At 38.2% G+C, this 20,101-nt stretch overlaps 2 protein-coding genes across 2 annotated transcripts in view; both read left to right on the forward strand.

The window, feature by feature from the left end:
* LOC122135992 (lipopolysaccharide-induced tumor necrosis factor-alpha factor homolog) overlaps positions 1 to 20,101 on the forward strand; it is a 613,569-nt gene that overhangs the window by 145,064 nt on the left and 448,404 nt on the right. The gene's annotated exons all lie outside the window — the stretch shown is intronic.
* Positions 1 to 20,101, forward strand: part of LOC109105037 (NACHT, LRR and PYD domains-containing protein 3-like) — a 106,727-nt gene that overhangs the window by 58,074 nt on the left and 28,552 nt on the right. The window contains exons 7-10 of the mRNA XM_042717355.1: positions 1,812 to 1,907; positions 2,181 to 2,288; positions 3,900 to 5,702; positions 16,471 to 16,644. Of these exons, the coding sequence (XP_042573289.1) occupies positions 1,812 to 1,907; positions 2,181 to 2,288; positions 3,900 to 5,702; positions 16,471 to 16,644 (2,181 nt within the window). The remainder of the gene's footprint in view (positions 1 to 1,811; positions 1,908 to 2,180; positions 2,289 to 3,899; positions 5,703 to 16,470; positions 16,645 to 20,101) is intronic.

The following is a 20,101-nucleotide window of genomic DNA, read 5'->3' on the forward strand; positions in this document are numbered from 1 at the left end:
GGGGCAGTCTCAGTTGAGTTGGCCGCTTTTGAAGCCAGATTGGTTGCTGTCCAGGAGGTTGTTCTGTACAGAAACAATAGAGAGCTGGTTGAACACAGCTCGTTCGAGTGTCTTTGCAATAAATGGAAGAAGGGATACCGGTCTGTAGTTTTCTAGAAGTGCTGGATTTAGAGATGGTTTCTTCAGCAGTGGGCTTACCCCATACAAAATCACAATGGTGACATTTACCCGAGGGAGCCTGCTTAAATGCTGAGGGGAAATGTTCCAGAGGTGAAGAGAGGAGGTGATAATGTGAGTAAGTGAAGGTATGACTGAAGAAGAAATCGCTTGAAGGAGGTGATGGGGATCGGATCAAGTGGGCAAGTAGTAGGATGACTGGACAGGATAAGTTTGGAAACGTCCTGTCTCTGAGAGTGGAGAGAAGGAGGAGAACCGAGTGAGCATTAGTCGGTGTGAGTTATCCTCAGTGCGGTGCTGGTGTGGAGAATTGGTCACTGATGGTTCTTGTATTATTCGTGAAGAAAAACTGCAAAGTCATCAGCTGTAAGAGTCGATTGAGGAGGAGGTGGAGGCGGATTAAGAGAGAAGAGTAGAAGTTTTGAAGAGTGTCCGAGCGTCACAAAACAGTTGTTAATCTTGTCGTGGTAATATGATGCATTAGCAGTGACAGACGTTTGCAGAGAAGGAAGAGAGGAGAGCCTGATACACACTGAGGTCGGTAGAGTTTCTTGATTTAAGCCATTTCCTCTCTGCAAGCCCTGAGTTTTAGAGCGATGTTCACGGGAGTACATCGGACAGCCAAGGGGCAGATGGGGGTGGTGCTTGCTGGTCTAGACGACAGTGGGCAAAAGTTGTCCAAGCAAGAGGTCAGAGTGGAACAAAAAGTGTCCGTAGCACTGTGTCGTGTCCAGAGCTGAAAAGTGCGAGAGTGGAAGGAAGTGAGGAATGCAGACCACAGAGGATAGGCGAGATGGAGAGAGTGAGCGTAAGTTCCGTCGAAAGTGACCCGCGTTGGAGCGGTGTTGCCGCTTCAGGTGTAAGTGCTAGATTAGCAGTAATGAGGAAGTGGTCTGAGGTGTGCAGTGGAGTAACTAAAGTGGTTGTCCACTGAGCAACAGCGCGCTGTAGATGAGGTCCAGTTGGTTTGCCCGATATTTGTGAGTAAGTCGCTGTAGTAGAGACTCGCTTGAGATCAATGAGGGCGAGCAGAGTGTTGAAGTCAGCAGCCTGGGGTGTTTATCTAGGTGGATGTTGAAGTCGCCAAGCAGTACCAGAGGAGTACCATCTTCAGGATTCTTTGATAGCAGCACGTCCAACTCCTCCAAGAAGTTTCCCCAAATTGACCTGGGGGACGATAAATGACCACACGGAAAGTGGATTTTTAAAAGGGTGGGTTACAGTAACAGCATGTGATTCAAATGAAGCGTTACCTGTAGGTGGTGGTTGAAGATCAAATTTCCAATCATTTCGATATAAGGAGACCAGTACCTCCACCCCTCACGGTCGGTACTGAGGGGTGTGGGAACAAGTGAAATGAGAGGAGAGGGCTGCGGGAGTGGCAGTGTCCTCAGGTTTGATCCAGGTCTCAGTCAGTGCCATGAGGCTGAGACCAGAATGAGTAGCAATAGAAGAAATGAAGTCTGCTTTGTTAACAGCGGACTGGCAGTTCCAGAGACCAAGTGGAATAGAGAGCGTTGGAGTAGAGGTCAGAGGGACAGGCCTTAGATTTGTCAGGCAGGCCTTCCTTCGACGTACGTAATAAAAGAGTATGTGAATTAAATGCATTTGTTGTGTTCACATTCACTTCACAGACCAGATCCTCCAGAACTCAGCTGTGTGTCCATGAAGAGTGACCGGTCAATAGATCATCCACCTAAGCTTAGTGGAGACTCTGATCTTGGGTTAAGGTAATCACTGTACTAAAGTGTTTATCTTATTACATCTGTTTGTTCAAATTTAATGCTATAATGGGTTTTTAATGTCTATATGCAGTGCATTTCAGAATGAAGGTCTTTAATAACAGCTCCAATATGTGTGCTATCACACTTACACTTTGTCTCCAACAGAATAAATCAAATTAATGAAATATTTTAGTTTCCTATAGCAATCAGTCATTACAAAAGTCATTAATATAAGAGGATGTGAATTACATTAATTTGTTGTTTAACTTCAATGCACAGACAGAACCTGCCAGAATCCAGCTGTGTGTCCAAGAAGAGTGAACAGTCAGTGGATGCTCTGCATAACTTTAGTGGACACATCTGGGGTCAATCTGATCTTGGGCTCAGGTAAATGCTTTATGCACTGCTCCCCAATGTCCCCCTTCTGAAGCAACATAATAAAAATGCTGCAATACGTGCCTATACCAACGTGATAAAAGCCAGGCCACGGTCACGTTCTTAACACTCAATTTAACACCATTCACTGGAAATTTCACTTTAAAACCACCGTGAAACGTGCAGTAAGATATATAATAAGTTTTGCACAAATGTCACCACAAGCATGTATATCCATTGAGCCTGGGTTAGTATTTTGCCTAGTTTTTGTGTTGCACATATTTGCTCCCAAACACCTTTTTGATTAATCTCAGATGCCCTCTAAAATTATTATAAACCTTAAATGTGAATGATAAAGATACATGCTGATATTTTAACAATATCAGAATATGTAATCACATCTTTATACCACATTAACCTAACAGCCTAAACTTCCTAAATCAGGTGCTGTCATTGATGTTGGTTGTAAGAAATGTGTTTGAGGGGGCTTCTGGTGGTGCATATTTTGGATAGTTTTGTACCAACTGTAATTAAACACACTTGGACTAGCTAATCAAGGTCTTTAGGATTACTAGAAACTTCCAGGCAGGTGTTCTGGAGCTACACTATGCAAGACACCGGCCCTCCAGGAGCGGTATTTAGCCCGATTCGGATGGTAGATGTTTCTCATGTGGACGTCTGTAAAAATACATTTACATATCACCTCAGTGATAAAACTCATGGATTCGGATGGCAATCTATTCAAAGAGTTCTGTGATCCTACGAACCCACTGCTCACGTGACCAGTCACATAATTGTCTGCTGTAAATAAAATTAATTTTATTTACAAAATGTATTCTTATTATTCCAAGCATATTTTATAATATATAATCCTATTTATTAGGCTATTTGATTATTTAAATCTTCTGTTTAAAAAGACGTGCTATAGTGGTATATAATTATACGCGATATAGTTATGTAGCCTTTATATCCATTTATAATACACATTTTTAAACTGTATTGCATACGTCGTTGTTGCCATATTATAGAGACATTTTTTGTGTTTGTTTGTTTTTTTTTCTTCTTTTTGTTCTCAGTAGTTGTTGTGAGGTTTTGTGGTATTCTTTTAAATGCTTTCCAGCATTTCAGAAATAAACATGTATGCAAATTACACCAAAGTACAACAGATAACGTACCTTACGGTGTTCGGGAGTGCTCAAAAAGGGTTAAGCACTGAATTTTCAATTGATTTCTTCTTGTAAACTCAGAGATGTGGATTCGGACGGCAATTAAATTACCACACGACCTCTGTGTTTGTCTAAAAACAGTAGGTAATTTGGCCGGGGAATTTTTATGGGGGTGGTGAGAGAAAAACACTGACATACTGGATTCGGACGGCAATTAAAACACAGACTACCCCCTGTAAATGGTGAAAATCACTTGCGTCCCCCTGAGAAACAATTACCGTCTGAATAGGGTTTTAGACCCATATGTCATAAACTAAAGGAAGATCGCTTTAAACAAATATGTTATCATCATATATATACTATATGAAGTATGTATATATTATGAAATATGAATATACAACATTCTAATAATGTATTATTATATTTTTTAATTTAAATTATTTATTTTAATCTTCAGCCACGACCCTGCTGAACCCCTCAAGACATTCAGATCAAATCTGAAGAAGAAGTTTGAGTGTCTGTGTGAGGGAACAGCGAGGCAGGGAAACCCAACACTGCTGAATGAGATCTACACAGAGCTTTACATCACAGAGAGTGAGAGTGGAGAGATCAATAATGAGCATGAGGTGAGACAGATTGAGACACAATCCAGGAGAGCAGCAACAGAGGACACACCGATCAAATGCAGTGACATCTTCAGACCTTTACCTGGACAAGACAAAGCCATCAGAACTGTGCTGACAAAGGGAGTCGCTGGCATTGGCATGAAAAAAACAGTCTCTGTGCAGAAGTTCGTCCTGGACTGGGCTGAAGGGAAAGAGAATCAGGACATCCAGCTCATATTTCCACTTCCTTTCAGAGAAATCAATCTGATGAAGGACAAAACACTCAGTCTTTTGAATGTAATGCATATTTTCTTTCCTGAAACCAATGAAATGAAACCATTCAATGATGAATATAAAGTGTTGTTCATATTTGATGGTCTGGATGAGTGCCGTCTTCCCTTAAACTTTGACAGCAATGAGACTCTACAGGATGTGACCAAAGAGACATCAGTGGACATGCTGCTGATGAACCTGATTGTGGGGAATCTGCTTCCCTCTGCTCTCATCTGGATCACCTCCAGACCAGCAGCAGCTGATCTCGTCCCCTCTGAGTGCATCCATCGAGTGACAGAGGTACGAGGCTTCAATGATCCACAGAAGGAGGAATACTTCTGGGAGAGAATCAGTGATCAGAGTCTGGCCAACAGGATCATCTCACACCTGAAGCCATCAAGGAGCCTCTTCATCATGTGCCACATCCTTGTCTTCTGCTCGATCTCAGCTACTGTTCTGGAGAAGATGATGAGTGAAGCAGAGAGTGGAGAGATTCCCAAGACTCTCACTCAAATGTACACACACTTCCTGATCATTCAGACCAACATAAAACATGAGAAGGGCTATGAGAAGAACGTGAAGGATGAAGACATGATTCCTAAACTGGGGAACCTGGCTTTCAAGCAGCTTGTGAAAGGAAACCTGATCTTCTATGAGGAAGACCTGAGAGAGTGTGGCATTGATGAGACTGAAGCATCAGTGTACTCAGGATTGTGCACTCAGATCTTCAGAGAGGAGTTGGGCTTGTATCATGGGAAAGTCTTCTGCTTTGTTCATCTGAGCATTCAGGAGCATCTCGCAGCTCTATATGTGCTGCTTTCATTCCTGCTGGACAAGAAAGATGTGCTCAATGAAAAGCTCAGCTCAAAACATGCACATGAGTTCACATGTCACACAATATCTGACCTGCATCAGAGAGCCGTGGACAAGGCTTTACAGAGTAAGAATGGACATCTGGACCTTTTCCTCCGATTTCTTCTGGGTCTCTCGCTGGAGTCCAATCAGATGCTTCTGAAAGGTCTTCTGACACACATTATAAACATCTCGTACAAGGAAGAGAAAACGATTGAGTACATTAAAACAAGAATTAGAATGAATCGCTCACCAGAGAAATCCATCAATCTGTTCCACTGTTTAAAAGAACTCGGTGATCAGTCTCTCGTCAGTGAAGTCCAGAAGTATCTCAGTTCTGGTGGTCTGTCAAGAGCCAGACTGTCCTCTACACAATGGCCGGCTGTTGTCTTTGTTTTGTTGACCTCAGAGCAGTTGGATCAATTTGATTTGAGTAAATACATAAGCAGAGAGCAAAACCAAAACCACATGACACCTGATAAACTTCTTCTGAAGCTCTTGCCTGTCATTGAAGCCTCCAGATCAGCAGAGTAAGTAGCACTGAGTCTAATCTTCAAATGTGTGTTAATCTAGTCCTGTGTTTTTCTTGTCTCTGTTGTCAATGGTAGTATTAATTTTAATAGATTAGACACTGTTTAGACACTGTTTAATTTTGGGTATCTCTTCCTTCTCATATTAACAGTGAGATGTCAATGTCTGTCACTTTTGTTTTCTGTGAATGTCTGTGAAACCTCATAAATTGCTATTCCAGAGAGAATATCTCTAATCTTCTGATATAGTGAACTTTGCCTGTGTTAGTCTGTAAAATTATGTATTTGTGAATTTGTTGTGTTGTGCTGTTAAACTTTATATAAACTGAGAGAGTGAAGAGTGTGTTGTTCTGCAGGTTCTATAATTGTGGTGTCACAGATGAAGGTTGTGATGTTGTGAGTTCATGTTTTGGGTTTAGATCTGATAACAGCTGAGAGAACTTAATCTGTCTGTGAATAATGCAAAAGATGCAGGAGTGAAGCTGATCTCTGATGCACTGAAGGATCCTCACTGTAAACTGGAGAAACTGAGGTAAGATCATACATCAATCTCAACTAAAACAATTATATATATTAGGTTCTGTTATCATGTAATTTACATTAAAGGGACACTTCACCCAAAATATAAAAATTCTCTTATTTAATAGAACTCATGTCATAACAGATCTATATAAATTCATTCCATCAAGTTTAAAAAAATAAAAAATGCATCTCTCTCAGTCCATATAATGCAAGTGGATGGTAAGCTCAAAGTTTATGCTTCAAAAACCATCTAAAAACCAACACACCTATAATCCACAAAGACACCAATTTATAAATCAATGTCTTCTGAAGCAAAAAAAATTATATAGTTTGTGCAGGGGTGTTGCTAGACCTTAAACTGTACTGGTGTAAAGGACCCCATTATTTTTGATGTGTGTAAGAAGTGTGCAACACAATGCACTGTACAAACTTGTGTTGCTTAAACCAATATTCCTACATTGCAACAATACTAAGGAAGGTAATGTATTTAAAAATATTTATATCTTTAACATACTTAACATGAACATTAACATTGTTTAAGGCATAAATGGCATACACTGTGGAAACAGGCCCATGTGGAGGTTTTTACAAATACCGATGTCCCAAAAATTGTATTGGTAGGTGGTTTCAGGGACATGCTCCCCCGAGAAAGTTTTGATTTTCCTAAACTAAATGTGTGCATTTTAAGATGTTTTAAGGCTCATAAATTGGATAATAATATAGGTTTAAAACCAAATCAGTGGGCAGTAGTAGCATAAATTGTTTGTCAAGATAACAGATTCTTAAGCATGAGAATTATCTTAAATGTTGCAATGAATGATCCACGCTACAAACTGGAAATAGTGAAGAAATAGTTTATATTTATGAATTTAATAAACTCAGTTATCATTATCCTGGTAGCCTTCAGTAAAATCATGTGTCTAAAATGATTAAACATGAGTATTATTTTTTATTCACACTGATAGAAAGTAATCTTTTCCAATAACTTTAAACAGATTTTTTACATTTTATGGGCTTTTTTTTTTTACCTTTATATGGCCATTTTTTCTAAAAGTGTCTATTATCTTTTGAGTCAAATTCTTACATTTAATCAGTGAATTAGAATAATAAAACATTTGGGCTGTTACCAAGCAAATGAAATCAACACAGAAGCTGCATCTGAAGTGGCATTTTGATGTATTTACACACTGCTTAATGCGAATGCGTGTTAAGTAGCCTACAAAACTAGTTTACATTATAAATAATAGTTTAACATTCAAATGCATTACAAATATGGAAACATTTGGATTTGTGCCGAATGAGACATGAGCAATAACCTCCAAATAAATCTAGCCGAAGCCGCGCTCGCTCGTCTTCATGCACTGTCACTATCTAATGCACTGTATGTCGGATTTTTAAAAACAAATAGGCGCCGGAACGCAAAAATTAAAAATCTGACATTTTCTAGGACAGAATCCAGCAGGATCGCGCCAGTGTTTTGGTGCAGCAGCGCCGATGTAGTTCACTTAATGTGCAGCGCAGTCACATGCGCGCCACAGTTACGTTTGGGATAATTTTATTTTAAATAGGCTACCATAATGTCAGTTGAAAACACTGCAATTGTGTTTTAAAATACAACAAAGAGCACCACAAAACCATTTAAAGAGGCGCGTTCAGCGGTCTACGTGCGGGTTTGGAAACGGTCAACAAAGTAAAATTACCTCAAAAGTATGGCGCGCGCTCTTCATTTTATGAAATGAAAATAATCACATCTATTCATTTTAGAATCCTGCTACTAGCATTTTATTCAGACTAAAACCCCTTTAATTCCCTTTATAATAAGGGGTGAGAAAGCGTTTTGTGTGTGTGTGTGTGTGTGTGTGTGTGTGTGGCTTTTGCACATCCTGTCATGCCGGTGACTGCGTGCCTGCAACAGATGCATTTTGCAGCATTATGGTTAATGATTAATCGATTAATTGATCGTTAATTTAAACGACGATCGATCATGGAAATAATCAAAATTTGACATCCCTAATTTAAACAGTTGATTAATTCAGGAACGAAACACCATCATGTTGCTCAGAGATGCAAAACAGTGCCGTGGCTGTGTTTGGAATATTTTTTGTTGGTGAAATAGAGAAAAAACAGGTAGTACGGTGTCTAAAACGTAAGTCTCTTAATTAAATTCTTGTGTGTTGAGCAACTTCTTGTTTATTGTTATAAAAATTAAATATTGTTCGGGCAAGCAACCCACACATCACTGATACATAATTCACACATCACCGACACACACATGCATATTTGACACATCCCCTTTAAGAGTTAGAGAGTTTTGTTGATGCGCAGTTAAGACACAGAACGTTTAAAAAAAAGAATAAATATACGACTGCTCTGGTCTGAAGCAGTAATCTTGACTCCGTGTATTGGTGACCCCAATACAGAACAAATAACTTATTTGCAATGTCGTATGGTTTGCCTAATGCCAAAGCTCAGTTCTCCTTACGGGAAATAACCGCGGACGACACAAGTGTAACAAATTAGCTCAAAGTGAGATGAACATAATTAATCATAACGGGTCATTATTAACCACATTAATCTTCAGGAATCACTTGTAGCATTATAGCATAATAGTACAATAAAATGATTTGTTCGTCTGCAGGGCGGACAATGTTAATCGTTTATTGACTGTAAGTAAAATTATTTCTCTGGCCACAAAAAATAATTTTACTACTAATACATTGCTCCCATGCGTTGTCTCCAGGAAACCGCTAGTTAAGAGAAGCACACTTTTTGGGTGTGGAAGAGGTTTTATCTGGTTTCCCTGTAACACCCATTTTGGATAGATTGACTAGTAACAAGGCGTATAGTTTCAGACTCAGCGGAAAGCGTTTCTTCTTTTGCTTTGTCCCTGTGACACCTCATTTGCATGCTTTATGACAGGCGTGAATAACTGGTCTAGTTTTACCCAAAATATGATACAAATAGTATGATGCATTTCATGATCACATAGCGTATTTGAGGAATAAAGAGCAGATCATTTTGATACCAAGTATGAAACATTTAGAAGATATTAAACCAGAGATACATTCATACACCTCAATATTAGCATTTAGAGCTTTACTAATGCAAATAAACAGTGGTAACTAGACTAATGTAATAGGGAAACATACTGACAACACACGCATATACCAGATGCATTTGTATCTAATTGATTATAGTCTAAAATAAAGAAAACGTCTTTATGTGTGTGTGTGTGTGTGTGTGTGTGTGTGTGTGTGTGTGTGTGTGATGTGTTTTGAAATTGTGGAGACAGGCCAACTCTTGTTTAGTCAGGCCATTGGTGCCTGGCATAGGGGTCATTTGCTCTTCCTGGAATGTGTTTAAAGTCCAATGGAGAGGAGCAGAGAGTTGCTGTTTAACATCATCTTGATAGTGGGGGGAAAACCCCCTGGCAATTTAGCACTCATGTGTATATATATATTACATGAGGCCATGTATACGATTTATATGCAAATGTTACAAGGCTAAAAGGAATTTCTAAGATATAAAGTCAACAATCTTTCATGATCCAAAGCAGATGCTACACAAGATCCTATCATGTTGTCGCAGCCCTCAGCAGCTCCCCGTCTGTGCGAGCGATCAGCATTCTGGAAAATCCCCTGGCTCGCAATAAATATTCTACACTAAAAGCATATCTGTTGAAGACTTTTTGTTTATCAAAGACCAAAAGAGCACTTTGTTTGGTCTCTCTGCCTGGCCTCCGAGATTCACGACCGTCCGAGTTAATGGACCACATGCTAGCGCTGCTGGGTGAGCACAAGCCATGCTTTCTGTTTAAAGAGTTGTTTATTACAACAATTACCAAAGAACGTTCGTACTTCTCTTGCAAACAGTACAGTAACAGACAACAGGGAACTGGCACAGCTGGCAGATGTGTATCAGGCAGCATCACACAAATTTACAGCAACTGACTAAGTAACTACTTCTATGTACCCTGTTTTGAGAACAGCAGCATGGGGTTCAGATGAGCGGCCAGCTCCCACTGCAGGTCAGTCAACTGAACAAGGCCTATATTTCTTTCACCCCGTTTTGGGCTGAAAGCCAAAAAGTGCCGTCCTCCATACACATTTAATGTGAGCTACAATATCTGTCAGTAGCATCGAAGATAATAACACTGCTCGCTTACTTACTGTTTATCACAGACCTTGTTATCTGGCCGACATTTCCTCTGTGATATGGGAGCACAGGTTAGCATCCTGCCCACGTCAACAGTGGATAGACGCAGGGCGAGGTTGGGTCACCGCTCGAGGCAGCCAGTCAAGGCAAAATACACACCTATGGGAAACGGCTAGTACCACTATGCTTCAATGGACTTCATTTTACATGGGAGTTTGTGTTAGCAGATGTGAGTAGGCCCCTTCTGGTTGCTGGTTTCATGTTTACTGTTGGATTGTTGGTTGTTGTGGTTGATTTCTGTTTGGTCACTTTGGAAGCTTTCAATGTTTTACGTTGTTCAAGGAGCACCTTTCCCACGACCACTCTGTCCAGCGCATTGACAGATGACTGCGAGTTCAACCGACTGCTCTGTCAATTTCCCAATCTCACTAAACCCACTTTCTCCTCGGCAGTGGCCAGCCATGGGGTCGTACATCATATCTCTGCATTAGGACTGCCGGTTCATGCCCAGGCCCGTCGATTAGATCCAGTGAAACTGACAGTTGCAAAGGCAGAGTTCACTAACATGGAAAAACTGTAGGGATGCACGATATATCGGCCACCATATCGATATCGGCCGATATATGTTTTTCTGTTATCGTTATCGAACCGATAAGACAATTTGGACAATATCTGAGAGCCGATAAATAACGCATTATTTCCTGCAGAGACACTTCAGATGCGCACTGTTCACCATGATGGTTTTTAATTGCTTGAAATATCATTGGAAACACTTCGAAAATAAAAATACAGTGAACTGCAACGTGCAGGGCAAGTCTGTCATATTATAATGAAATTATTAGCTACTGTAAAATAATGTAACGGAATCTTTGTTCGCCCGTGTTTTAGCGCATTGTTAAGGGAAGAACGCATCCACAACGGATCCACACGACTAGCACAATTAAGTTCGCTTGTGCATTTACAGTCTTTTGTGCAATTGTACGTTGTAATATTGTGTTTATTTTATGCATATAAATCAGTTTTGTTTCCATGTTTCAGCGCGTTGTTGCGGGAAGAGCCAAGAGCTTATCCACAACAGAAGTTAAACATTCTGATTAGCATGTAACTTAGTTCGAGTTTGTGTGCATTTGGTCTTTTTGTACATATATAAGTTGTAATATTATATTTATGTTGTATAAATATCTGAATATATGATGCGTTTTCCTGTGTTAAATAAGATGGCAGCACTTCAGTTTACCGTGTTCATTCAGCTCTTCAGCTTCAGCACACGCAGCTTGTGCACAACAGCAATGCACAACATTAATAACTATAATTGGGAATGTCATAAACATAATATTATAAAGAGAACATTACCGTAATAAAAAAAGTTGTGAATTATTTGTGTTTGTTTGCAGCATTTCAGTGGGTTCAGAGCATGTCCACGACACATCTGACTATTCAGGTTGTAGCGTGGGTGCATTGCAATATTGGAAATATGCTACTTCTTTAAACCGCGAAGGTGAGCCAGTGGATATCATACAAGCAACGTGCAAACTTTGTGCAAGTCAAACTTATGCCGGTGAATGTCTTTCACAATGATAGTGAAAGTAAAATCTGACCGCGCTTTCGGCATCTGACGACGCATTAACAACGCATATTTAGAGATGACGAGAGATGAATCTCTTAATATGTGGTATATCTAACTGTTTTAATTTATCTCTTTAATGTTTCTCTTCAGGCCCGAACATAGTGAAAACAATGAGAAGAAACATTATTCGTGTTGAACAGGTTGTTTTTGAAAGTTGGTGCATAAAATTGTTACACTGAAGTGTAACAATTTTAATTAGGCTATAGGCCTATAATTCATTGTAGGCTATAATAAACCTGTTTTAAAAGACATTTTTAAACATTTTCATTGAGGAGTAGCCTAAGCTAATAGCCTAATTTTTTATTTTCCTCACAGGCTGCGAGTCACAGTGTGTCAGTTATGCAGTGATGCGCTATGAAATTCTTGCGAAGCAAATTAATTGTAATATTAATTTAATAATAAAAGTAACCTAATAATAATAGACAGAAAATAACAGGTCTACATTAATTGGGAATGCCAAATACTCTTAATAATGACAATATTTAATGATTTTGACAATATCTCTGGCTATAGTCCTTACATGCTGGACCTCTTTCAACACACTCCATCGTCTTATCGCCTTATTTTTTTTACATGCAAGTAATGTTGTCCAGTAACTTCTTTCCATTATTTAAGCATTATTTTATTTATTTGTAAGGCTGCTTTATGTTTGATTTATGTTGAAGTGTTTAAGGCCTTTTAGTGATGAGACTTTTTTTGTAATCAGGCTCTCAAAAATTATGTAAAAATGTGGATTTAGATTTATCAGCCAACATACCGGTTATTGGCTTTCATATTTAAAGAATTATCGGTTATCGGTATTGACCAAAATTTTCATATCGGTGCATCCCTAAAAAACTGGGTATAGTGCAACGCTCTAACAGTCCTTGGGCCTCGCCCCTCCACATAGTCCCCAAAGCGGATGGGAGTTACCGCCCATGTGGAGATTATCGTCGACTCAGTGACATCAACACGCCCAACCGATACCCAGTTCCTTACATTCAGGATTTTTCGGCCCGACTGGCTGGGAAATCTTTTCTTGAAGATGGACCTTATTTGAGGTTACCATCAGGTGCCAGTCTTCAAGGAGGACATCCCCAAAACAGCGGTGATAACAACATTTGGGCTTTTTGAATTTTTGCAGATGCCTTTTGGACTCAAAAATGCAGCACAAACCTTTCAGCACATGACAGACTCCATCCTACAAGACCTGGATTTTTTATTTGTGTACTTGCACGACATTTTAGTCGCCAGTGCCTCCAGAAGAGAGCACCTAACTCATTTGCAATTGCTGTTCGCTTGCCTCGGCCAACATGGCTTGATAATTATCCCTGCCAAGTGTCAGTTTGGCCTGACTGCTATCGTCTTTCTTGGCCACCAAATCACAAGCGAGGGCGCAGTTCCCCTACCAGACAAATTGAGACTATTACAAAGTTCCCTGTTCCCCACACAACCAAGGCACTGCAAGAGTTTTTGGGGATGGTGAATTTCTATCAAATTTCTATCAAAATTTGCAGCACCAAAGCATAATTAATATAAGGTAATTATTAACTTCTGTGAAAAAAATATTAAAAAATACCGAGGTCTAGACCTCGGGAACCTCATTGGTGGGTAAGGCCCTGTAATAATTTTTTTCTTGCACATCTGCATTCTTCTACATTACACAATGACAACAATGAATAATCACATCTTTTTAAGATTTGAATATTACAATATTTCAAGAAACCAGTCATTTTATGGCTGCAACAAAAATAAAGGGCATTTTTATTAAACTGTACTGCCTATAATAGCAAACAGTTATTTCAGCCAAAGTTACTTGCAACTTTTTATGTAAGTTCTTAACAAGAGCTAGTGAATTAAATATTAATTTCATATCTGAAAGTACAGAACCCATAATTGTTTTTCTCAGCAACACTTCAATACTACAGACTTGACAGGTTTTCCTGAGACTTTTTCCTCTGACAACCCTCCTTGGCAATTGAATGTCCATTGGCTAGTACATTTTTTTTTCTCGCCGGACTGATTTTTTGCGTTCGTGATTTGCTAAAATCAAAACAGGGATGATAATAGGTGAGCGTCAGCCAATGAGATTGCCGCTTGCGCATTAGCTACGCCCAGTTCTTAAAAGCTGAATAATTCCGAAGGCTACGCAGTTATTTTGACAGGGAAATACATCAAAGAATATCATTTACAGATGCAGCTCAATAAATTAGAATGTAGTGGAAAAGTTAATTTATTTCGGTAATTCAACTCAAATTGTGAAATTTTTGTATTAAATAAATTCAGTGCACAGTTTAAGTCTTTGGTTCTTTTAATTGTGATGATATTGGCTCAGATTTAACAAAAACCCACCAATCTCAACAAATTAGAATATGGTGACATGCCAATCAGTTAATCAACTCAAAACACCTGCAAAGGTTTCCTAAGCCTTCAAAATGGTCTCTCAGTTTGGTTCACTAGGCTACACAATCATGGGGAAGACTGCTGATCTGACAGTAGTCCAGAAGACATTGACACCCTTCACAAGGAGGGTAAGCCACAAACATTCATTGCCAAAGAAGCTGGCTGTTCGCAGAGTGCTGTATCCAAACATGTTAACAAAGTTGAGTGGAGGGAAAAAATGTGGAAGGATAAGATGCACAACCAACCGAGAGAACCTTATGAGGATTGTCAAGCAAAATCGATTCAAGAGTTTGAGTGAACTTCAAAAGGAATGGACTGAGACTGGGGTCAAGGCATCAAGAGCCACCACACACAGGCATGTCAAGGAATTTGGCTACAGTTGTCGTATTCCTCTTGTTAAGCCACTCCTGAAACAGATTTACTCGCAATGTAGAGGGTTGTCTGATGTCTGAGACCTGTCTGGCTGGAGATGTAATTTGTTTATCAAGTCTTACCTCCCTCAAACTCATCTCTCCTTTCTGCTTCTCTTTCCCTGCTTTGCACAAAGGAGCCAATAATGATTGAGTCAAAATTAGAGGATCAATATTATTTAGAGACTTTAGTTTGGTCATGTTTTCATAGACTACCTCATCCGCGTGTCGTCACCATGCTGCGTGCTGCAGGTGTTGGAAGGAAACACAGACGCACACATGGATTTCTGTGCAAAAGGACGGCATATCTTTTACAAGCGTGAATTAGGTTACTACTTCGCATATTGTCATAAACCGCGCCTCTGTGGCTCTCTCCGAACACCAAAGATCACCGTCGCCTGAGTATTGACTACAATTCCCATCAGCCCCGTACCTAAGACTAATCACCTGCACAGGTCTTGTTCTGACCCCGGACTGTTTCCTGTTTCTTGATTCTCTGTCTGCCGCCTTACCTGACCTCCGCTTGGCATTGTTACTGTTTATGGATATACTTTGACATTCCTGACGCTGTCGTTTGATTACTGCCTGTCTGACTATTCTTTATTAAATATACTGCAAATGTATCCGAACATCTCTGACTCTGTATCACACATATAGACCTTTTTTTTTTTGTGATTATCGATGTAAACAAATACATTGACAAATAAAGTAAATTGTTAAAACTTAAACTTGCGATTTATACTGGGGCCCAGCAGATTTATACTAGCGACGCCCCTGGTTGTGTGCAATATTTAAGTAAGTAATATTTAAACTTTATAAGCGTATAATGAAGCTCAGGCCAGAAGTGACTCTTTTCTTCTGCTTTATTTCAAATCAGCTTCAGAACGAGCTTCACAACTTCACAAGACTGATATGCACTTTATATTTCATTATATGAGCTCACAGAGATCTAATTAAGAGACTCTTAATTTGTGTTCATGTTGCCAACTTAGCATCTTTTTAGACTACACTTGGAACCTTTTTTTCAAACTTGGAACTTTTGGAACAAATTTTGTAGTTTTTAAAATTTATTTGGCAACTTTTGAAAAGTGACAATAAAAATGTGATATGTGTTTAGCAGTTCACACATTTGAACTAAGCTGCTAGCTGCATTGGTTCTGTAATGATTGTTCATTTATAATACATATCGTTAGCTTGTTCCTGTAATTTTTGATCAGTTAGGTGCATATTAACTAACTACCAAATACACTGCATCAAACTTGTTCAGAATGTGTAGTTTTACAAATTTCAAAATAAAGTTAAATTAAAATGTAATTTTTATAAATCTATATAATTGATCATTATTTCATTGTTGTATTTAAAAAGAAAAATATCTGATCATAAAATAAGTCAAAAATAAAAGAAAAAAAAGCATTTCAAACCAGTTTTCAAAAGTTTGTTTTCAAAGCCCAGAAATGCCATTTTCATGAAAAAAACAGTTTTTTAAAACTTGTTTTCAAAGTTTTTTTTTTTAGTTTGTGTGTGGTGTGTAATTATACATTTAGACATGAGACAAAATAATAAAAATACCTCCTGAGATGTAACACACACAGATTTATAATCTAATATCATAAGTCTGTGTTTGTGTGATTGTTTCTGCTGAACTGAGAGTGAAGCGTGTGTTATTCTGCAGGTTGAGGGATTGTGGCCTCACAGATGAAGGTTGTTCTGCTCTGAGTTCAGCTCTGAGATCAAACTCCTCACAGCTGAGAGAACTGGATCTGTCTGTGAATGAAGTAGGAGATTCAGGAGTGAAGCTGATCACGGATGCACTAAAGGATCCTCGCTGTAAACTGGAGATACTGAGGTAAGAACATATTCAGTATTAAGCTCCAGTGAAACAATTATGCATAATAATACTAAATTATATAATAATATATTATTCACCCAAACATGAAATTCCTGTCATTTACTCATTCTCATGTCGTCCCACATCTATATGAATTTTGGCTTTCAAATGAACACAATTGAAGTTTACAAAAAAATCAAATGATCATTTGCAAATTAAAACATGTAAGTTGTAGCAGCTTTTCATAGCCACTCGCTCTAGTGTTAACCTGGATAAAAGTGCACTACTGAGAGTTTGTGTAGAAGCTGTTAGCCCACAGTAGTAGATCACTGGCATTTCTCCTGATAACTGTGGAAACAACATAAAATCTGTCGTCGTTTTTACTCACACAGATCAGTGTAATACATCATTCTACTTTTATTTGTGTGCACTCACAATATTAACTAAACATTGTGGTTTTTTTAAAATAAAGATAACAAACAGGATGCGCTTTCTGCTGTCTCTGTCACCGTGAACTGGAGCACTTCACTAAAATGAAAAAAAAAAAAAGCCTCACAGGCGTGACAAATATATTTGTAAAAAGCTAGAAATGTCTAAACAAACCAATTCAAATTGAACAGATACTCTCTGGTGATGTAATTGTATGAAAGGTGTATTTCTCCCTAAAGGCACGTCACTGTACTGCAGAGATGATGAGTCAGCATCATACCCTAACCCTAACTTCATCACTGCATCAGACAATGACTCAGAAATACTAGCTTATTAATAAATAAGTAAAATATCTAATATATCTAATAAATGATTTAAATATGTATAAAGGCTCACTATTGATTACTTCTCGCCTAGCTTGTACATGTAAAGAAAAATATAATTAAATTAAAGGGAAATTATTGTGAAATGTTCCTCAAATGTTTTGTTCTGAGGAGGATTGCCTGAAACAGCCATTTTATGATGGTTTGTGATTTCGGTCTTAGTGACTTAGTAGTTCTCTTGATTTCCTGTAACCAGGGGAGGGCTGGGCCTAAAATGTGGCCCTGGACCTTCGGGCACAGATCGGCCCTCCACACCCGGTTCCAAACACACCACTCCATAAACACACCTGCTCATTATGTACTTAACCATATAACATCAATTACTGACATAACAGTGTAACACAATACAGTAATAAAATTGCTATCTTTTTTGCTAATTGATGTTCTTTTCAGTAATATTAATTAATGACTGGCTTCTTTACATTATAGTCTTTCCTGGTGTATACGGCAAATATAGGCACAGATACAGGTAGCTCAAATAGTAAACAATTTTGAAGAATTTTAACACATCTGTTTTACATAGATGGACAGTTTAACTTTACTAAAGTTAAATGCTATATGACACAATGCTCTGCTCTGCTCTAGAAGACATGGAATGTAGTGCAGAATGTGGACTGTTTTAAATTAATCAGTATATTAAAATGATTTCTGAAGGATCATGTGAAACTGAAGACTGGAGTAATGGCTGATAAAAAATTCAGCTTTGATCACAGGAATAAATTACATTTAAAATATTTTTAATAGAAAACCAGAATTTTGTGTGTAATATTTCATAATATTATTGTTTTTACTATATTTTTATCAAATAAATTCAGCCTTCTCTCAAAAAATAATTAAAAATTGATTATTTCAAACGTTTGACCGCCAGTGTGTGTATAAAATAATATATGTGATTGTGAACTAATTAGTAAATTATATTTTTATTATAATATATATCACTTTCCTAATCGTGGCATTGAAAGCAAAGGTCTTCAGATTTACAATGTTATAGAGTAAGTTTGAAAATGATGTTGTAGTTTTTTTTTTTAGATGCATAAATTACAGAAAAAAAAAGCCTGGACAGAAAAACAAAAACATTCACACTTATCTCATCTCTGGTGAAAACAGTTGCGTTAATGTTTCTATGTATATTGTGATGAATCACGTGAAAAGCATTAAATTCTGAGAAATGCAAAAAGGTTAATAGTAGTTTACATCCCTGAAAATGAATGTTGTTTCACTTTTTTTATCATAAACAGTTGGTAAATATTGCAGAATTGTCTCGTCATGTTTAGCTGCTCACATCTTACTTCAGCTCTCATCAAGTGCTTCACAGCTCAGCTTCTGTGAACAGAAATCTTGATATTAAAGAAGCACATTTGAGCTGCTGCTGACCCACGGGTCATTCGTATTAGATGATTGAGGGATATAGACTACATACACTTACTATAATTCATTCTTTATATATATTTATGCACCGGCCCCCGGGAAAACTCTAAGTGCTCCAGATGGCCAGTCTGCTGCTGCCCCTAACTTTTCACAGATTTAGGAGCTGTTTTTAGTGTTAAAACACTTTGTGAAATATTTAGGAGGCCCATTACTTTTGAGAGTTTCTTCTAAATCAGTAAGTTAGGAGCTACTTTTAGCCTTAAGATATTTTATGAATAAGGCACCAGGACCCATATGCATAAAACTTTTCTTTATATTCTTAAGAATAATCTTAAAGGGATAGTTCATCCAAAAATGAAAATTCTGTCATTAATTATTCACCCTCATGTTGTTCCAAACCTGTAAGACCTTCATTCGTCTTTGGAACACAAATAAAGATATTTTCATGAAATCCAAGAGCTTTCTGATCCTCTATTGATATTTTTCACCTGACTTTACACTCTTATAGAAACACACACCTGGAGGACAAAACGAAGCTCTGCTCCACTGACCACCAGTTATTTTTACTCAGTTTGTAGTAATGTAGTAAAACACAGATATTAAAGGGTGAAATTCAGTAAACACCTTATGTATATTTTGTAGAGGCAAGCAGATGAAGCTAGAATATAAACGCAATGTGCAAAGTTTCACATTAAATGGTTTCCCATAGAAAACCATTATAAACTATGCATCCTTACTATAGAGAATATTTCTGTTTTAAATATATTAAGCCCCTTTAAGTGTTTAACTGTTTAATGATTTAAAAATTGCTGCAGGTGCTTAATATGGATTGCAAAAGGCCAAAACTTGCATTTTGTTCACATACCTTTGTTTTATTCTTTTGAGAGGTGATCAAAATATTTGCGGCTGTGAAACAGATGGGAAATTGACAGGTTTATGCTGCAGTTCTATGGATGTTTTGCCCTCCAGGTCTTCGAGCCAGTCACGTAACTGAAAGGAAGTGTCCTACCACGGTCAAGGCAAAAAAAATGTGGTGAGGACATCGTTAAAGTTGTCCATGTGACATCACGGGTTCAACCATAATTTTCCGAAGCTACAAGAATATTTTTTGTGTGCAAAGAAAACAAAAATAACTACTTCAACAATTCTTCTCCTCTGTGTTACTCTAGTCACCGTTATGGACAGAACCACGTCACATGTGTGTTTTCCTCTGCTCCTAAACAAGGCACAGTGTGCTCTACGTCACACACATGCATCATGGTATTGTCCATAATGGCACTCAGGGTGACGCGTTA

This window comes from Cyprinus carpio, chromosome B1 (assembly GCF_018340385.1).
Source record: "Cyprinus carpio isolate SPL01 chromosome B1, ASM1834038v1, whole genome shotgun sequence".
Classification (NCBI taxonomy): Eukaryota; Metazoa; Chordata; class Actinopteri; order Cypriniformes; family Cyprinidae; genus Cyprinus; species Cyprinus carpio.